This window comes from Schistocerca piceifrons, chromosome 5 (assembly GCF_021461385.2).
Source record: "Schistocerca piceifrons isolate TAMUIC-IGC-003096 chromosome 5, iqSchPice1.1, whole genome shotgun sequence".
Taxonomy (NCBI): domain Eukaryota; kingdom Metazoa; phylum Arthropoda; class Insecta; order Orthoptera; family Acrididae; genus Schistocerca; species Schistocerca piceifrons.
In genome coordinates, this window is record NC_060142.1 from 271,425,874 (window position 1) to 271,446,018 (window position 20,145).

General features: G+C 38.0%; 1 protein-coding gene across 4 annotated transcripts in view; it reads left to right on the forward strand.

Annotated features, from left to right (window-relative positions):
* The window catches only part of LOC124797891 (neuroglian), a 102,401-nt gene that overhangs the window by 55,484 nt on the left and 26,772 nt on the right, over positions 1–20,145 (forward strand). For all 4 annotated transcript variants that reach the window (XM_047261002.1, XM_047261000.1, XM_047261003.1 and 1 more), the window contains exons 15-20: positions 255–489; positions 7,036–7,154; positions 7,343–7,529; positions 12,767–12,903; positions 13,132–13,433; positions 13,922–14,088. In XM_047261002.1, coding sequence (XP_047116958.1) covers positions 255–489; positions 7,036–7,154; positions 7,343–7,529; positions 12,767–12,903; positions 13,132–13,433; positions 13,922–14,088 — 1,147 coding nt within the window. The remainder of the gene's footprint in view (positions 1–254; positions 490–7,035; positions 7,155–7,342; positions 7,530–12,766; positions 12,904–13,131; positions 13,434–13,921; positions 14,089–20,145) is intronic.

The following is a 20,145-nucleotide window of genomic DNA, read 5'->3' on the forward strand; positions in this document are numbered from 1 at the left end:
AATTACACTTGAACATACTGTTTGTCACACTACTAGATGTCACAAAATATGAGGTTACTTAATGTTCACTCTCTTTATGAGCAAATTATCATTCAGAAGTAATTTCGTTACACACCTGCATGGAATCCTGGGTATGTGCGTTTGCATATAGTATTTGAAATATGGGATTTTATTGATATTTTTGTATGTAAATTCTTTAATGAAAATGTTCATATTATTATGATTTATTATTAATAGTATTTATCCTTCTGCAGCCAATGCCTGAGATTGAACATAATGCACCAGGCTTTTCATACCGTGTGTATTGGAGACGCAATATTGATGGAACACAGTGGACTTCCAGAGACATAACAGACTGGCAGCAATCACAGTTTGAAGTGACAGGACAGCCAACTTTCCAAGAATACCGTATTAAGGTTGTTGCCATCAATGAAATGGGAGAATCAAATGTCTCCCCTCGGGAGGTCATTGGGTACTCTGGAGAAGATGGTAAGAACAGCTCTGTTCATTTTGTGCGACAAGTAGTTCAGTCTTGTACTGGGTCCTGTGATAATTGCTATAATTTGTGCTCACATGAATCCTTGTAAACTAATTGGAGCTAAATAGTTACCCCTTATAATGAAATGGCTATTCACTCTTGCAAAGATTGGACAAAAAACAAGCATAGAAACACCATATACATGAAAAGCTCTCATATGTACAAAGAAAACTTTTATCCAGCAAGAGAGAATACGGAGGCTGTGCTTATGTAATGAGGAGAATGTTGAATTAATTACTATCTGACTTCCCACCATAGGATGGTGGTGAAGCTTCCGTAACTCTCGGGGAGGAGGTGGGGGGGGGGGGGCAGAGGGGGTGGGGGGGGGGTTGTAAGAAAATGAAAGAGAATGAAGTAATGTAAACTTTTAACTGCCAACTGTAGAGTAGAGGGATGGAAAGTTAGTGTGGAAACGGGTCAGCTGTAAGTAGGCATTTTCCATGTTCTTTTGTAAAAATGTGAGGAATGTGAGAGTTGCAATTCACTAATACCATAAACTGATAGTTATTCAGTGTTGAAATTAGATCTTGGTTTTTTTTTTTTCCCCAAGGCTCATGTTCACTTACCTTACAGTTCATTTCCTACATATAAATAAGTGATGTCGCAGATGTAACTTTATTGTATTTTCAGCTTACTTTGTTGGTAACAGTTTTATTCTCTGGCACCACAATTCTTGACACTTATGTACGACGAATTGCACAGAAAACGTTGTGTTTTGGGAAGTGTTTATTGTGGAGCTCCAGTTAATCTGAATGTTTTCATAACATGCAAGTATAAATAGATAAATCACCAAATATAGAACCTTAGCTTAGGCATGCAGCTCTACTGTATGTTTAATGATGGCATCATCTTGGGTAAAATATTCAGGAGGTAAAAGAGCTCCCCATTCAGATCTCCAGGCGGGGGACTACTCAGGACGATGGAGTCATCAGGAAAAAGCAAAACTGGCATTCTACAGGTCAGACCGCAGAATTTTAGATCTCTTAATTGGGCAGGTACGTTAGAAAACTTAAAAAGGAAAATAGATAGGGTGAAGTTAAAGATTGTGGGGATTAGTGGAGTGAGTATCAGGTTATAAATATGAAATCAGGTAGGGGTAATGTAGTAGTAGGTTTAATAGTGTATAAGAAAATACGAACATGGGTAAGCTACCATGAACAGCATGGTGAGTCCATTATTGTAACCAAGAAACATGAAACCAACACCCTCCACAGTAGTACAAGTTTTATGTTTCCACTAGCTGTGCTGCTGATGAAGAGATTGAAAAATTTTATGACGAGACAAAAGAAACTGTTGAGATAGTTAAGGAAGAGGAAAATTTGATTGTGATGGGGGACTGGAATTCAACAGTAGGTGAATATAGACTGAGGGTAAGGAATAAAAGGGGAAACTGCGTGATAGAATATTGCACGGAGCATAATTTGATTATCTATAAACACTTGGTTTAAGAATCATAAAAGAAGATTGTATACATGGCAGGGACCTGGAGACACCAGAAGTTTTCAAATTGATTATATAATGGGAAGAGAGAGATTTCAGAACCAGATTTTAAACTGCAAGACGTTTCCAGGAGTAGATGTGGCCTTTGACCACAATTTATTGGTTATAAACTGTAGATTAAAACTAAAAAAAGTTGCAAAAACTTACGAAATTAAAGATATGAGCCTTGGATAAGTTGAAAGAACCAGTGTTTGTTGGGGGTTTCAGAAGGAGTTTTAGGCAGCAACTAATTGAAAAGGGGGTAGGATCACAGTAGAAGATTGAATGGGTAGCTTCGAGGGATGAAATAGTGAAGGCAGCAGAGAATCAAGTAGATAAAAAGACGAGGTAGTAGAAATCCTTAGATAGACCAGGAAATATTGAATTTAATTGATTAAAGGAGGAAATATAAAAATGCTGCAAATGAAGAAGACAAAAGCGAATAGAAATGTCTCAAAAATGAGGTGGATAGGAAGTGCAAAATTGCCAAGCAGGAATGGCTAGAGGACAAATGTAAGGATGTAGGGAAAGCTAGATACTGCCTATAGGAAAGTTAAAGAAATATTTGGAGACAAGAGAAGCAGTTGTATGAATAGAAAGAACTTAGATGGAAAACCAGTACTAAGCAAAGAAGGGAAAACTAAAAGGTGGAAGAACTCTATAGAAGGACTGTACAGGGGAAATGAACTTGAAGTCAATTTTATAGAAAGGAAAATGAAGTAGATGAAGGTGAGATGGGAGATATGACACTGAGAGAAGAATTTGACCAGAGCATTGAAAGATGTATCAAAACAAAGCCCCTGCAGTAGACAACATTCTCTGAGAGTTACTGATATCCTTGGGAGAGCCACCCATAACAAAACTTTACCACCTGGTGTCCAAGTTGTATGAGACAGGCAAAATATGCTCAGACTTCGAGAAAAATGTAATAATTGTAATTCCAAAGAAAGCAGGCGCTTGACAGGTGAGACAGGGTGTATACGACCTGGGACAACCAGGTCCGGGAATTTTTCATTGTTTTAGTTTTTAGTTACATTTTTGTGATTTTAACTGGTAAGAACCAATACTCTAACAAAGAATATTACTGTATCTCACTTCTGCAGAATAATACTGCAGCAACAAAACATGAACGAGAGAGAAAAAACGGAAATAAAACTTAAGTCGCAAAGGAAATATGCCATATACAACAACAAAACACAGTGCTCATACAAGCGTCTGCCAACAGCAAAGTGTGCCCAAGGCTTTAGGAAGACTATGCAATGCTTCTTAACAACAAATTGCCTCCAATGAGCGTGATGTGACAGCTGTTGGTATTAGATTCATTTTAATGCAAGATCTTTTAATGTTTTACATGTACGAACATATGGGCTTCCTGGGTCATCGTAGCTGCGCAAGTGCAATGAGGCCTATTATCTGGCGCTCTCTGGCAACTGCTGAAACGAGCCTATTTCTAACAGATCACTGTAAAATATTGCGACTGGTGGTTTGAAAAGTTTCAAAGTAAATTTCCTTTAATGCAAGACGAGCTATGTGCAAGAGTGCACGACAAATTCCTTAAATCACAGAGCGTTTGACTCTTATTTAAAAATCAACTCTTTGAGGACGACCATCTAGAAGAATTTCGAGCCCAGATCAGACATTTATGCCGTTATTAAAAATTTTACTGGCACATTTATGAGATGTATTTTAAAAGTGTAACACGCGCAAAAAAGATCAACATTATATGTGGAAGTTTTGTTTCTCTTGCAGTTTATTAATCTTTGAGACCAATATTATACTTGAAAGCTTTTCTTTTGTTGTAGCAACAATATGTATTTTAAATTAAACCATTAACTTTTCTTATTTGTGTGTTCGCACCACTTAAGAGTGATCTTGCTATTGGCTGACTACATCACGTGTCCTATGCTGTCATCAGCTGGCGAGATCACGTGACATGAGCTGTGACTGGCTTACAGAAACGCGTCACAATCTCTATTTCAATACTTCGGAAAGTAACATGCGGTGATGGTGGAATTCAAATCTATACCTTCGTAACATGAAAATATGCAGTGTAGATGTTGCTGCACATTGAAGACCTTTCCAAAACGTGTTTTTTGCCCCTGAGCTTCATTTTCTAAAGTGCCGGTAAATTCTACATCGGTGTATAAAACCATAAATCATCAAAGGATTGATAAGTTTTACAGTGCCGAGGAAAAGTATACTGTCACTTTACACAAAAGAAGTGTATTTTCACCCGGGAGAAAGTGTATTTTCAACTGGGAAATCCGGGAAAAATCCAGGAATTTTTTTTCCTTCTCCATGCATACACCCTGTTAAAATATTAACAGTCTATCAGGTGCAAGATACTAGCACAAATCATTTGCAGAAAATGGAAAAATTGCTAGAAGCCGACCTCGGGGAAGACCAGTGAGGATTCCGGAGAAATGTAGGAGCACATGGGGCAATGCTGACTCTGTGACTTACCTTAAAAGATGTGCTAAGAGGAAAGGCGAATATACATCTATAGCCATAATGGAATTGGAGAAATCTTTTGACAGTTTTGACTGGGCTATGCTCTTTGAAATTTTGAAGGTAGCAGGGGTAAAATACAGGGTGCAAAAGATTATACTACTTGAACAGAAACCAGATGACAGTTATAAAGGGTCAGAGGCCACAAAAGGGAAGCAGTGGTTGACAAGAGAGTAACATAGGATTGTATCTTATTCCCCAATGTTATTCAGTATGTATATTGAGGAAGCAGTAGAGGAAACCAGAGAAAAATTTGGAGAAAGAATTAGAGATCGGAGAGAAGAAATAAAAACTGGGGTTTACAGATGACATTGTAATTATGTGAGAGACGGGAGAGTACTTGGAAGATCAATTGAACAGAATGGACAGCATTTTGAAAGGAGGATATAAGATGAACATAAACAAAAGCAAAACAGGGATAATGGAATGCAGTTGAATTAAATCAGGTTATGCTAAGAGAATCAGATTAGGAAACAAGACACTTAAGGTAGGAGTTTTGCTTTTTCGGCAGAAAAGTAACTGATAGTGGCTGAAGCACAGATGATATAAAATATTATGGCAAGAAAAGCGCTTTCTGAAGAAGAGAAATTTGTTGACACCGAATATAGGTTTAAGTGTTAGAAAGTCTTTTTCTGAAGGTATTTGTCTGGAGTGTTGCCTTGTATGAAAGTGAAACATGGGCAGGAAAAGAAATTTGTTGTATAACTTGACTAAGAAAAGAGATTTGTCGCTTAACTTGCTAAGACAAGAGGTTTGTTGCTAGGGCACATTCTGAGAGAACAAGGGGTCACCAGATTGGTACTAGAGGAAAGTGGAGGGGGGGAGGGGGAGGGTAAAAATTTAAGTGGAGACCAAGAGATGAATATAGTAAGCAGATTCAAAAGGGTGTAGGTTGCAATAATTATTTGGAGATGAAGAGGCGTGCACAGAATAGAGTAGTGTGGAAAGCTGCATCAAACAGTCTTCGGACTGAAGAACACAACAAAAGCTGTGTGAACATGCTGATCAACAAGGTGCTTGCTCTGGTTACTTTTATCAGCTAATCACCACACAGGGTACATGTCATCCCACGAACATACGTGTTGTCACTTATGATAGGTGATAGTACGACAGTTTCTTTCCATCTCTCAATCAAACTATCATCTTTCAATCTAACATAGTTGCCAGGGTACATTTCTCCATAAATTTCATTCAGACAGTAGTGAAAATAGTGTTGAATAAATATTGAAATAAATATTCTGTGTTCGGTTATACCACAGGAAACACATTTTCATGACAAGTTTCCTGTAATGTGATTGGATGATGGTCACAAACCTACGATACACAGTTTAGTGAAGCTAAAGTGCCATATGTGGTTGCTTGGTATTAATATTTATTACAAAAATGTGCACCATACTAAATATTACTTTTTGCAGTAACATAAATGTGATTTAGAATTTCAATTAACATAACGTATTTGATATGTATATTTTCAGCACAACACTGAAAAACCAGAGAAATTAGACAAAAATTTGGTACTTGAAGAAAATCCATTCAGAAATAATGCCAATATTGGCTAAAAAATAACACTGAAATTGGCAAAAAATTACACTGACAATGCCCATAAAATATTTTTCAAATTTTTTCCTGTCTTGAGTTATAAGCATTTTTGAATATATGAATGTTGAAGGTAGGTGGACTTGCTATTCTAGTAATGTTAGTAAAAATGTGTATAACAGGGATAAATCACAGGTATTACTTATAAACCATTAAAGTAGTAATGTAAATGTCGTGTGACTAGGGCCTCCTGTCGGGTAGACCGTTCGCCGGGTGCAAGTCTTTCGATTTGACGCCACTTCAGCAGCTTGTGTGTTGATGGGAATGAAATGATGATGATCAAGACAACACAACACCCAGTCCCTGAGCGGAGAAAATCTCTGACCCATTCGGAAATCGAACCCGGGCACTTAGGATTGACAATCTGTCGTGCTGACCACTCAGCTACTGTGGGCGGACAAAGTAGTAATAAAACCAGTGAATAACAGGAGGTGCCAGTGTTGTGGGTTGCTAGACTTGAATTTCAACAACTGAACAAGCTCTGTTATGTGTGGCATTTGTGTACATAAAAGTTTCTGTATGCGTGTATACATTCTGGTAACCTTTATGTACTTGGTTTATTCTTATTTTATTCCTTTCATCTCTCATTGAAAGACTAATTAACTTGCACAAGTGTGTGAAATTTCAGTTGCTTGGTTGTAAATTCAGATGAGTGTAAATTAATTTTTTTCACATTGTTTTCCTGGAAGAGATTAATCCTGGTTCCTTGGTTGGCAGTTACAGTTGCATCACACCTTGAAGACAAGGGAGGAAAGGGAAGAGGGGGGGGGGGGGGGGGCAGTGGAAAAGATGAACATTGCACTACTCCGTAGTTTCTTTTCTTATTTTTCACTGTCCTCATAATGTACACCTAATTCAACTGCACATTCTGCATGAACTCAACAGACATGTAATAAATGATTGTACTTTTATAGTTCCAACCATGGCTCCACAGAACTTCACAGTTGAAAATGTGCATGATAGCACTAGTGCCTTACTTAGCTGGATGCCTGTTCCACCAGAGTCAGTGCGTGGGCACTTCAAGGGGTATAAGGTAGGACTGCCTGCAGGTGTCTTCTATTACTTGAAGATAGATTTATCTGTTAAGTGCCCTTTATCACTAGCGAACATTTTTGATCCTTTTTTACTTATTGAAGTGGTGTGGATGAAATTGCTATTTTGATGATAGTACCATATTTTGTTTTGATGATAGTACCATATTTTGGACCTCTTTGTGTACAGATTCAGACATGGACCGAGCGAGATGGAGAATCAGCAATGCGGGAAATTCAGGTGAAAGGAGAATCGACACGAACTCTTGTTACCAAATTTGTGCCACATTCGAAAAACTATGCTCGTGTGTTGGTTTACAATGGCAGGTACAATGGACCACCAAGTGACACACTTACATTTCAGACACCCGAAGGAGGTAAGTATCCATACTTTATATTGGAGCTTATGTGATTCGAAATGACATATCTTTGTGACAGTGCATTGGACTTTGTATCTTTACAGTTTATTATATATTTGGAAGAAAATATATAAGAAAAAACAGAAGAAATTTATGAGAATAGTGGCAGGAACACATTAGAATGGGCGGGTGGATGGATAGACAGGTTGACACTTAATGAATATTTATGACATAAAATTTAAGACCTTTGGTTCCAACCACTAGAAGAGAGAAGATATTAAGTTGCTGATGGCACTGAGTTGTAGATTTTCTGCTCTCTTCAGTTGCATATTGAGCGAGGTGAAAAATGACTGTTTCTACGCTTGTGTATGTGGCCTAATGTCTCTTTTCTTTTCTGATACCTGTACAAGGTATACAATGATGGCAGTAGAATTTTTGCAGTCTTTTTCAAATCCGAATCCTCTAAATTTATCTAACAATGTTTCTTGAGAATTATGTCATCTTTCTTTCAAGGATTCCTAGTTAACACAATGAAATTTTCACTCTGCAGTGGAGTGTGTGCTGATAAGAAACTTCCTGGCAGATTAAAACTGCATGCCAGGCTGAGACTCAAACTCTGGATCTTTGCCTTTTGCAGGCAAGTGTGCTACCAACTGAGCTACCCAAGCATGACTCATCCTTGTAGGTTTACTTCTACCAATACCTCATGTCCTACCTTCCAAACTTCACAGAAGCTCTCCTGCGGACCATGCAAGACTAGAACTCCTGGGAGAAAGATATTGACATGGCTTAGCCACATGCTGGGGGATGTTTGCAGAATGAAATTTTCAATCTGCAATGAGTTAATGTCAGCCTGGCATACAATTTTAATCTGCCAGGAAGTTTCATATCAGCCCACATTCTGCTGCAGAGTGAAAATTTCATTCTGGAAACATTCCTCAGGCTGTGCCTAAGCTGTGCCTCTGCAGTATCCTTTCTTCCAGGAGTGTTAGTCTTGCAAGATTCGCAAGAGAGCTTCTGTGAAGTTTGGAAGGTAGGAGACAAGCTACTGGCAGAATTAAAGCTGTGACGACATGCTTGAGTAGCTCAGTTGGCAGAACACTTACCCACAAGAGGCAAAGGTCTCAAGTTCGAGTCTTGGTCTGGCACACTTTTTTAACCTGCTGGGAAGTTCCCCAAGCATTTTTGTTATACTTTCATATGGACTTTGCCGAACAATTATGATCCTAGCTACTCGATAAAGACTCCAAATGTTGGAACAATACCTAAAATTGTTTGCACTAGCATCATATGTGTGTTTTCCTTTACAGATGCACTGCATTTACCCCGGACCTTTCCAACAAATCAAAGTCTTCCACCTGTCTTCCCAAATACCGATTACATGTTGTTTTTCCATTTTGTATCACTTTGTGTTATTATCTCTAAATACTTAACATGCTCAACGTGTTTACAGTAACCTTGTAATCAGATACTATCTGGTTCTTCAGATGCTGAAAGTCATACAGTGCACTCACTGTCTGCCCAGTGTATCTCCATATGTTGTACCGAACATTTATCCAGTACAAGACTCGCCTGATCACACATACAATGCAAGACTCAGCCAAGAATGTTAATTGGCTTTGTTTTAAAACAGTTTAATGGAGGAACACAGATTCGATTTTAAGACGATGTCCATTATCTGTGCAATGGGTGGTTTCTGGGACAGTATCATTAAGGAGACAGTTGAAGTATATGTGATATAAAATTTTGTGACTCATTATGTGGGTTTTGTCTCCAGTGCAGCTTCAAAGCAATAAGATGAGAGTGGCAGCACACTGCATATTGGGGGGCATTGTGGATAGTGAGCATGAGCTGCTGACCACATAAAAACAGGTATCGGCAGCAGTAAAGCCATTTATGGAGACGCCAGTGCCGTGATTTAAATGTCCGCTGAAGACTATACAGTGTGTGTCAAATAAACATCAACAGTATGTTGGGTAAGAAGCAAGCTTCTTAGTTTTGAAGAGCGAATCTTTGTGTCTAGAAATGCAGTTTTGTTGCTGAGGGATGTCAGAGTTTATGAATGATCACGTTAAAGCTTCTTTGAATTGTATGTCTGGAGATATGCGACTTGGTAGCCATCAGTGTAAGGTGGCTTCATGGACTGCATATAATAAGATTCTTGGACGTAAATTGTAACTTCCTTTGTTCCCATTGTAATTGAGAAGTTGTGTTGTGTTTATCTGTGCACTATTGTTAGTGACAGCATTTTGATAAGAAGCATTACACAAGTAATTGAATAACTGGTGTGCTTCCTGCTCGGGGTGAGGTCAGAGCTACAGCACAGTTGTCTGCAAAAAGGGTTCACAACAGAAATACCATTCACAATTCAAGGCTAGTTCCAATACCATAAAAGACTGGAAAGGTGTCAGTAGGTACAGCATTTTCCACCTGGAATAGTAGTACCACGTGGTATCAAGAAATTTATTTTGTCTGGTAGGCCTCCTAAATACTGTATCCTTGTATGGTATATTGATAATTTTTACTTTTGGATTGTCAAACTACAACTGAATCAAAAACAATTTTTGTGCCACACACGTTTTGCCTTTATTCTCTGCAAATCATCTTCAGTGGCCTAGAATATGTACGTATTTTTACTATTTAGTTTATATTTGGGGCACTGTACCTATAACCTATAAACAGTTCTGGTGGCTGTTTTTTTTCTGTGATGTAGTAATATTTTAAATTCTACTTACAGGTTGCGTGGACATTTTTCTACGTGTTATGTTTCTGTTCCATTTTTGGTGCTGTTCCTCTTCTTATAGTTGCCACTTGGGATTTTTGTTTTCCACATCTCTCAGCACTAGGAACTGAACACTTGTTCTGATGAAATGTTTTGGTTTGTGTTGTCGACTGTCAAATGTTATTGCCAAAGTTCAAATGTTATTGCCAACTTTTGAGATCTTTGGCCTGTTGGTGTATGCGTGTGTGTGTGTGTGTGTGTGTGTGTGTGTGTGTGTGGGGGGGGTGTGTGTGTGTGTGTGTGTGTGTGTGTGTGTGTGTGTGTGTGTGTGTGTGTGTGGGGGGGGGGGGGGGGGGGCGTGCGTGTGAAGGGGAAGTGTGGGGGTAGGGAGGGTGTGTGTGAGAGGGAGAGAGAGAGAGAGAGAGAGAGAGAGAGAGAGAGAGAGAGAGAGAGAGAGAGATAGAGATGTATTTATTTTATTTTATTAGTGGCTGCATGTGCAAGAGGGATTATCTTTATCTTACCATTTTTTAAATTAAGTGTTGTAGGGAGTGTGTCCTGATGCATGTTTGCTCATTTATCACATATTTGTTGTCAGCAATGGCTTTCTGAATGTGGATGTCCCCTTGCATTTGTATCAGGTATTTGTCATGGTTGTTTATTGTAATTATTTTCATTTCTTTATCCTTGTTTCTGGGTTGGTAGTTATGGTGTTTTAAATGTTCTGCAAATGTGGAATGGTTTGTTTCGTACTTCCAGAACCTGATATTTTCTTTGTACCTTGTACAAAAAGAGATCACAGATATCTCAAAAAATACACTCGAAGGTTGGCAATAACATTCGATCTTTGTCAATAGCATTCAACAGTCAGCAACACAAACCAAAACGTTGCACCAAAACAAGTGTTCACTTCCCAGTATTGTGAAATATGAAAAACAAAACCCTAAGTGGCAATTATAAGAAGAAAAACTTCACAAAAATGGAACAGAGACGTAACATGTAGAACAACATCCACGCAACCTCTAAGTAGAATTTAAAATATTACTACGTTAAGAAAACCAGAACTGTTATGGGTTATAGGTACATTTGCTCCAAAACGTAAACTAAATAGTAAATATATGTACATATTCTAGGCCACGGAAGATGCCTTGCAGAGAATAAAGGCGAAACGCGTATGGTGTGAAAATTGTGTTCCATTCAATTGTAGTTTGATGGTCCAAAAGTAAAAATTATCAATATATCATAATATTACATACAACTGAGGAAGACAGGGCTAAAAAAGTTGAGGATGTTACTGTGTCAGCAGTTGTTCAGTATTTCTGCCCAGTATAAGGTGTAAAAATAAAATGAAAGAGGGGGGTGGGAGGGGAGGGGGGGGGGGGCACTACATTTCAAGAGGAACCATCCACAAGTCCTCAACAAGTGGTGAAGCATTGGCCACATCTGGTACTGATATGTGGAGAGTTGTCTGTTGAGTCATCTGCAGAAAGTTGTACAGTGCCCAAACTGTGATTATGTGGATGTGAATTCCAACTTGAAAAATGATCTCTTTGATGTTCATTTCAACATACTGAGCGTGCTACAGGTGCAGCCTGTGGTTCCACTCCACCTAGATTGACATTTAATGGATTAGTGCTTGTTCTGTGTGTCTGTGGATCACAGTTCCCTCCAAAAATGACCAGTTTACAAAGCTTTGTTAACACACTCTGAATTTGATGTTGTAAGAAATCTAAGATAATTTTATCGCACTGATGCACTGTGAAATTTATCTTCCTCATGATGTTGGCCTTTCCTTTGGCTAACTGTTTGAGACATTACTGCAGTATTTTGAAAGAGAGAGTCATTTAAAATTGCAGGTGTGCATTCCCTATTGATATGAATGTATGTATTAGTGCAACAGATATGAAATAGCAAAGGAATGGTTTTCAGCAGGTTTATACTCCATATCTAATGGAAATTTTAGTCGCCACTGAAAAAAAGAAAAATATAAATTGTGTCATGGATCAGCTGGCTTCTAAAGTGGATAAGAAAGGAGGCTACATTTCTATTCTGGAATGTTCACTGCACAGGAGTCTGCTTTCTTTTTGGTGTTGAAATCCCATTTTTCCTTAAAGAAGCAGTAAAAAATACTTTTAACTCAAATGAAAGATATTTCTCCTAAACTTGAGAATGTACTGCCTTAAGGGTTACATTAAAAATAAAGTTATTTTGAATTCCATTCTCTAGAGCAAACACTTAACAAGTAGACCTACTTGGCTGTTCACAATTTTTTTCTCAGGGCTTCTTGACAGCAGCCTACTAATTTGTTACTTAACTAGCACATTTGTGGAAGATTTTTGATATGCAGTAGGCCACAGCTGTGATATGCTGCAGAAACTAGTCTGTGACCAACATCTTCATCTGCTGAAGTAAGCTGTGTAATTCAGCAGCTAAACTTGTTAGTCCAAGTGCCATTCGTATAGTATGTTTGTTTATGTCTATGATGTCGTAATGTTCTCTTGTTGAAGTATCAACTAAGTGTTGTACATTTCAGTTCCAGGGACCGTACAGTATTTTGAGGCAGTTCCAATGGGTTCCTCAGCATTTTATCTCATTTGGAAGAAACCTGAACAACCAAATGGCATTCTTACAGGCTACCGAATTTATTATCAGACTGTAGTTGGTACAAAAGTAAGAACACTTGAATTATGAATTTGTATAGTTAATACTTTTTGGAATTACTCCATGACCATTTGGATAAATACTATCCCACTACTTCTGTAATTGTTGCTCTCTCCGTCTCCCTCTCCCACCCCCCACCCCCATGCTGTTTGTCTTTTGTGTACCGTTTCAAGAGGCCAGAGCCTTGAGTCTTGTACTTGTGCTGAAAGCTGTTTGTGATTTCCCTTTCACTTGTAGGTTGGTCCACTGATGGAGCGTGAACCTCCAGTCAGAGATCCAAAGCAGACACGGGCAAAGCTAGCAGGTTTGGAACCAAATACTAAGTATCGGCTGCATATACGTGCAACAACTGCAGCAGGTGAGGGTGAAGATTACTTTTTGGAACAGCGTACCAGAGGTCCAGCAGACATCACACCAGGTGTGCCTCGCTTTACATGGACTCGATTACCTTCAGATAATGGTTATGCTTCTGTCCGTGTGAATTGGGTGCCTGATATAGCTGACGGACGACCTGGATCTCATTTCTTTGTTAAATATAGGTAAGCAATCATCTTGATGCTGCATACATTTGTTATGTCACTTTAATCTTCTTCGTTCACTAATTTTATTGTGGTATGTTTCGTTGTCTTATACAATTGTTAAAATCGTGGTACACCATGAATGAGAACATTTCGTGCAAAATTATATTCCTAATCCCTGAACACTATAAATTTGAGTCATATGTACCACAAGAGAACTGAATGTAATCATGATATGCAGAATGATGCATCCAGTAGTAGTTTTTTAAATATTTGATACTACAATACATGAGGTAAATAGCGTTGTTTACTGTTACCTTATGTTTTGGCTAGACATCAGCCTTTACAGTTCTCCCGATTGTTGCGTTTTGACGCACAGTCTACCACTATCTTCCTTCAAGTAGCTCTAAAATGCAGATACTTATAGCAAAGCTGGTACTGTTATTGGCTGACACTAGCAGTATCTTTTATTGCCTGAGAGATAATGTTTCTGTTTTTCCTTCATGTAGGCAAAAGGGTGAGACAATGTTCCAGGAAACCAGCAGAGAGATGAATGAAGATTATTTAATTGTAAGAGGCCTAATACCAGGAGAAATATATGAGTTTGTCGTGGTTTCTGTCGATGGAGAGCGTCAGACAGAGAGTGAACCAGAAGAGGTGGAGACATACACTGTTGGTTAGTATTGGTCATGCTCATTATCCGTTTGTTATGTTAACTGAAAAGCTTGGTCATGTACGTGTAGTTCAGTGTCATAATGTGAACTTAATGGTCTAAATCCTATTTATGAGAGCAGAGCATTGATGCACTAATGAGAATTTAATGGGATAATTCATGGGTGTTAGAACAGAACATTTGGTGCAGCATATAAAATTTGAGAAAGGCAGTTAATTGTATCAGAAGAAAAATTCACTTGAGATAGAGTGAATGACTAGTACTTCTGTGGGGAAGAAAGAGTGAAGGAACTAACAGTTCTGGTAGCTAGGACAGTTTCTTGTAGTTTTGTAGCTATTGTGATAAGAATTTCACCTCCTAAAGTACTAGCCATTGATTCTTTCTCATAATTTTAAAATGTGAGAAAGCTCAAAATTACTACTTTGGATGATTTTTCATAATAACAGTAAGTAAGTTTCAATCACACACTAAATGTGCAGTGACAGTGAAAGTGCATAGGGAAGATTGAGTTATTAAATTTCACTTCATGAGTGGTTTTTGTAATAATGAATGTAATGTATTGAACACAGTGCAACAGGTATACAGTCGAGCTAATTAGGTGACTTCCAGCTTTCTGTCTCTGCTGTTAGAGCACACAAGAAAATGGAACAGATTGAGTTACTTAGTGGCCAATAAAGTTGAGTAGTAGTGATACTACTTTCAAAACTATGTTAGATAAAAGCCAGCTATTTAATAAAGTACCCGTATACAGCTGGAGCTGCACTCGTGGTTCAGTTTGTTTCTTAACCTCCGCCACTTTGGCAAGTAACCTACTCTATTGATCACAGCTTCAGTAAATCTCAATTATCTTGACTTGCAAGATTTGTTTTCTGTTTGTCAGACTGATATGAAGTATTTCTAGTAATAGCCCAAAGTGAAAATTACATTGACATTCCTTATGCACTGTGTGGTAGTTGGTTTGCTCCTAGCTTTGATTCTGTATGGCTACTGCCTGCCAGTTGTTGGATGTTGTATGTCAGTGGATGAACATTGCAATAGACTAATCCTTCTGAAATCTGGGGTAAAAGTGCAAAGGTTTTTCAATATTTGGTCATTTGCAATGCTTCGAGAAGTTTTGTTTCTTTCTTGCCACAACCACTGTCCCCCCTCCCCCTCCCCCCCCCCCCCTCGACAGTCTTTTTATCCTCCTGCATGTAATACCTTCTAGGTTCCAACACTTTCTAAGTTTAATATCTATCTACAAGGTTTTTGTAAGGGGTGTTTTTTTTTCGGGGGGGGTGGGGGGGGGGGGGTGTGAATGGTTCTAGCTGTGAAACACTGAACAGTTGGCTCCCTCTGAGTTACCAGCAGCAGCTCCCTATTTGTTTACAGATTCCACAGGCATGCAAATATTTGCTTGGGTGAATCATGTGAACAAAAACCAGGCTGTGGAGAACACAGTGGAAAGTATTGATATGTCATCTGATAAAAGTACAAAATACTTCTGTTCTTCAAGCAGTCTTTTGAAAAAGTTGCTGCTAATTGTAGTAGTATATGGCAAGGGTTTGTGAATGTGAATCTCAGCAGGCTGCCACCCGCCTTAAAAGCAATGTTGTAGTAGAACTGCACACACCCTTTATATTAGCAAAAGTGTTGTAACTGTAATGTAATGATCTAATGCACATTGCAACAAGAGAGCAGCCGCAAGAGTAAGAATGAAGAGGAGTTTGACATATCAAACTTTATCGAAAGAATGTAAAACAGTGTGGATACACCCTGGGAAATGCAGGAAAAATGTTTTGACTGATCAGAACTGATACCCTAACAAAGACTTTTACTTCAGCCTGCTACTTCAGAATAATAATGCAGCAATAAAACATAAGTGAGAGAATAACACCAAAATAAAACTTTAGTTGCAAAGAAAATGTGCCACTTAAACAACAACAAAACACAGCAAAATGTATCAAAGGCTTTAGGAGAAGAATATGCAATACTTCGTAACAACAAATTGCTTTCTATGAGCATGACATCACAACTGTTCACATTTCTACAGGTAGTGGGAAAATATTGCATATAGTGCTTCGAGCAGTGTTAACTTTCAAAGTAAATTTCCTTTTGCGCAAGATGAATTATGCTATGTGTAAGAATGGACGATGCAATTCTAAAATCAAGGAGTGTATGACCCATATTCAAAACTTAATACTTGAAAACCAGCCACTTAGAAAACTTTTGGGTACAGAAGACCAGCCATTTATGCCATTACTTATAATTTTACTGGCACATTTGTATTTGATATACTGCATCTTAAAGGGAACACACAGTAAAATATTCCAAGCTTCAAGGTTAGTTTTTCATATTTATTTTAGTTCTTTCATAGATTACAGATTATGCATAATGATGGTAAAGAAGTGTAATTATCTTTAATAAAAAAAAAAAAAAAGTGTTCGAAGTGAGTTCTTGAGAAATTTCACACGTAACTGGCTTGTCTGTGCATGACGGAACATGTATTCAGTCGGGCTACCCACGAAATGTTTGGTGCACAGTGCACAGCAGTGAAATTTATATTTGTGCTTGTCAGGAATATTCATCTGCTGCAATTTAAGCTGAGCAGTTAGGATCCTGCCTAACCACACTCTCGGGGAGGGTGGAGGGGAGGCAAAAAATGGTTTATGATCAATATTGTATGTTACAGCTTAGCTTTTCTTGTCACTATGGTGTATGTATATTAATTTAAACCATTAACTTTTCCTATTTGTGTGTTCGTGCTACTTAACAGTGTGGTTGCTTTTTGCCGACTACATCACGTGTCCTATGCTCTGAGTATCTGCTGCCATTGACTGGCTAGATCATGAGCCATGAGCTCTGATTGGCTAACAAAATGGCATCACAGTCCTGATTTCAGTGCTTTGGAAGCTACCCTGCTGTATTTAGTGGAATTTGTGTTTACACTTTTGTAATACAAAAATATGCAGTGTACATGTGGCTGTACATTGAAGATTTTTCCAAAATGCATTGCTTTTTGCTGGGTTTGGTTTCCTAATGTGCTGGGAAGTTCTACTCTTCTATAAAACTTTTACCATTCAAAAGATTGATAAGTTTTACAGCTCTGAAGAAAAGTATATTATCATTTGAGAAGGAAAAAATGAACTTTCGCCCAGGATATAGTGTATTTTCACGCAGGAAAAAGTGTATTTTTATCCGGAAAAACTGTGATTTTTTCTTATCTTTTTCTTTTGTTTCTCATGTATACATTCTGTAAAGAGTTGCGAAAAAAGATACATGCAAAAAGGAAAGCTGCCTTCATTAGTTTGATATCACTTAAAAATATGAAAAAGGACGTATTCAACATCAAGATATGGCCCTGTATTCCAAATCCTACAATTCGCTGTAAATTTCAAATGTCTCGAAGCATTACAATTGCTGAGAGAGCATTGTCATAAATGCTTCTATAATTCAACAGAATATGGACGAATTGAGAACCCATATAGAGTAATTTAATGCTTTGAAGAGTGCCCTTCCAGAGAGGCTTTTAGCAGCTGGACCAGCAGATTTTCATTGTTTTTAGAGGAAAAGAGAAAAGAAAAAAGAAATGGAAAAATTAGTGGTTAGACAATCTCAACCCTATTGTCAGATTGAAGTTTAGCCCTTTGTTAGCTAATAAAAATTTATATTAAATGTGTTTAGCTTAATATAACACTTCACAATTTAAAAAAAAGTACTCTTATTTATCTGAGAGAAAGTTTGTACATAGTTCGTTTCAGTGTATGTATTTTAAAGCAGTTGGGTATACATAGAGCAAGAACACAATTGAGGTAGTAACAACAAGTTTCCTTACTTAAATCTTGGGCACTTTTTTCCTTACTGGCGTGCACTGACCTAAATTCAACCTGTATCTTGCTTTTGTTCTGTTGATGGTAAATTCCCTAGAAAATGTCTTCCATTCAGTCAGCTTGGGTTAGGTCCAGGTTCTGAGGAACACATTGGTATGTATTTATGTATGTTAATCCCATTAGAGAACAATTTGTCGACTCTGTCTGGCACTGCACTAGTCCATAATTTTTCCTTTCATTTGGGCTTCTGATTTTCAGGTATAAAGTGCATGGAATAGATAGCTTCTTCAACTACTTCAGACAAAATGGTAGTCTACTGTACATTCAGAACTGATCTATAAACGTCTGTTTTGTGTTTCTTGTTATTTAGCACAGCAGGCCTTATTTTAGTGACATAAGTTACTAACCTACGTTTCTAGCATTTGTAGACTTAGAGAAAGCTTTTGACAATGTTGACTGGAATACTCTCTTTCAAATTCTGAAGGTGGCAGGGGTAAAATACAGGGAGCGAAAGGCTATTTACAATTTGTGCAGAAACCAGATGGCAGTTATAAAGAGTTGAGGGACATGAAAGGGAAGCAGTGGTTGGGGAGGGAGTGAGACAGCGTTGTAGCCTCTCCCCAATGTTATTCAATCTGTAAATTGAGCAAGCAGTAAAGGAAACCAAAGAAAAATTCAGAGTAGGTATTAAAATCCATGGAGAAAAAATAAAAACTTTGAGGTTCGCCGATGACATTGTAATTCTGTCAGAGACAGCAAAGGACTTGGAAGAGCAGTTGAACGGAATGGACAGTGTCTTGAAAGGAGGATATAAGATGAACATCAACAGAAGCAAAACGAGGATAATGGAATGTAGTCGAATTAAATCGGGTGATGCTGAGGGAATTAGATTAGGAAATGAGACACTTAAAGTAGTAAAGGAGTTTTGCTATTTGGGGAGCAAAATAACTGATGATGGTCGAAGTAGAGATGATATAAAATGTAGACTGGCAGTGGCAAGGAAAGCGTTTCTGAAGAAGAGAAATTTGTTAACATCGAGTATAGATTTAAGTGTCAGGAAGTCATTTCTGAAAGTATTTGTATGGAGTGTAGCCATGTATGGAAGTGAAACATGGACAATAAATAGTTTGGACAAGAAGAGAATAGAAGCTTTCGAAATATGGTGCTACAGAAGAATGATGAAGATTAGATGGGTAGATCACATAACAAATGATGAAGTATTGAATAGAGTTGGGGAGAAGAGGAGTTTGTGGTACAACTTGACAAAAAGAAGGGACCGGTTAGTAGGACATGTTCTGAGGCATCAAGGGATCACAAATTTAGCATTGGAGGGCAGCGTGGAGGGTAAAAATCATAGAGGGAGACCAAGCGATGAATACACTAAGCAGATTCAGAAGGATGTAGGTTGCAGTAGGTACTGGGAGATGAAGGAGCTTGCACAGGATAGAGTAGCATGGAGAGCTGCATCAGACCAGTCTCTGCACTGAAGACCACCACAACACAACAACACAAGTTACTGGTGACCACACAACAATCTTAAATGTAGATGCTGTATGGAATGCTACTAGCATCAAAACAAAGTTGAAACTTTCGTATTTCTGATGCATAAATGAACTCCATAACAATCTAAATCAAACAGTGGAAAATCCACGATGGAATGTTACAGTATTATGAAAAGGATAGTACACACCATATAGCAGAGATGCTGAGTTTCAGATAGGCACAACAAAAGGAGTCAGAAAGCGAGCTTTCGGTCAACAAGGACTTCCTCTATAATAGACAACATAGAATGAAAAATTGAAAACAGGCTGTAAGAGTCTGTTAGTGTAGTGATTGGCTCCACATGGAAATGATTTTGTGTTCAAAATATCAAGAATACCTGTGTACCTTGACTTCATCTTATTTATTCTCTTAATCACTCCTTGTTTCTTATTATTGCTAATGAGAGGCACTGATCATTATTTTAATTCACCAAACACTTTTTAGGAAATTGAGTGTGTTAAATCAGACACACATGTTTTGATGCAGCTAGTACCTATTATTAGAGGAGCATAAACTCACTTTTCTCTGATTTCAGCATAAATTGTTGCATATTTCTAATGACTACTGACTTGTATTTTTGCTGATATGCTTTTATCAGGTCACTGTTTCACACTTCCTATTTTCTGCTTGTTGATGTGAACATTATGTTTTTGTGCCCTGTTTTTTGAATAATTGGCCCTTTGTAAACAGTTTGCCTGGCAGTGTGTGA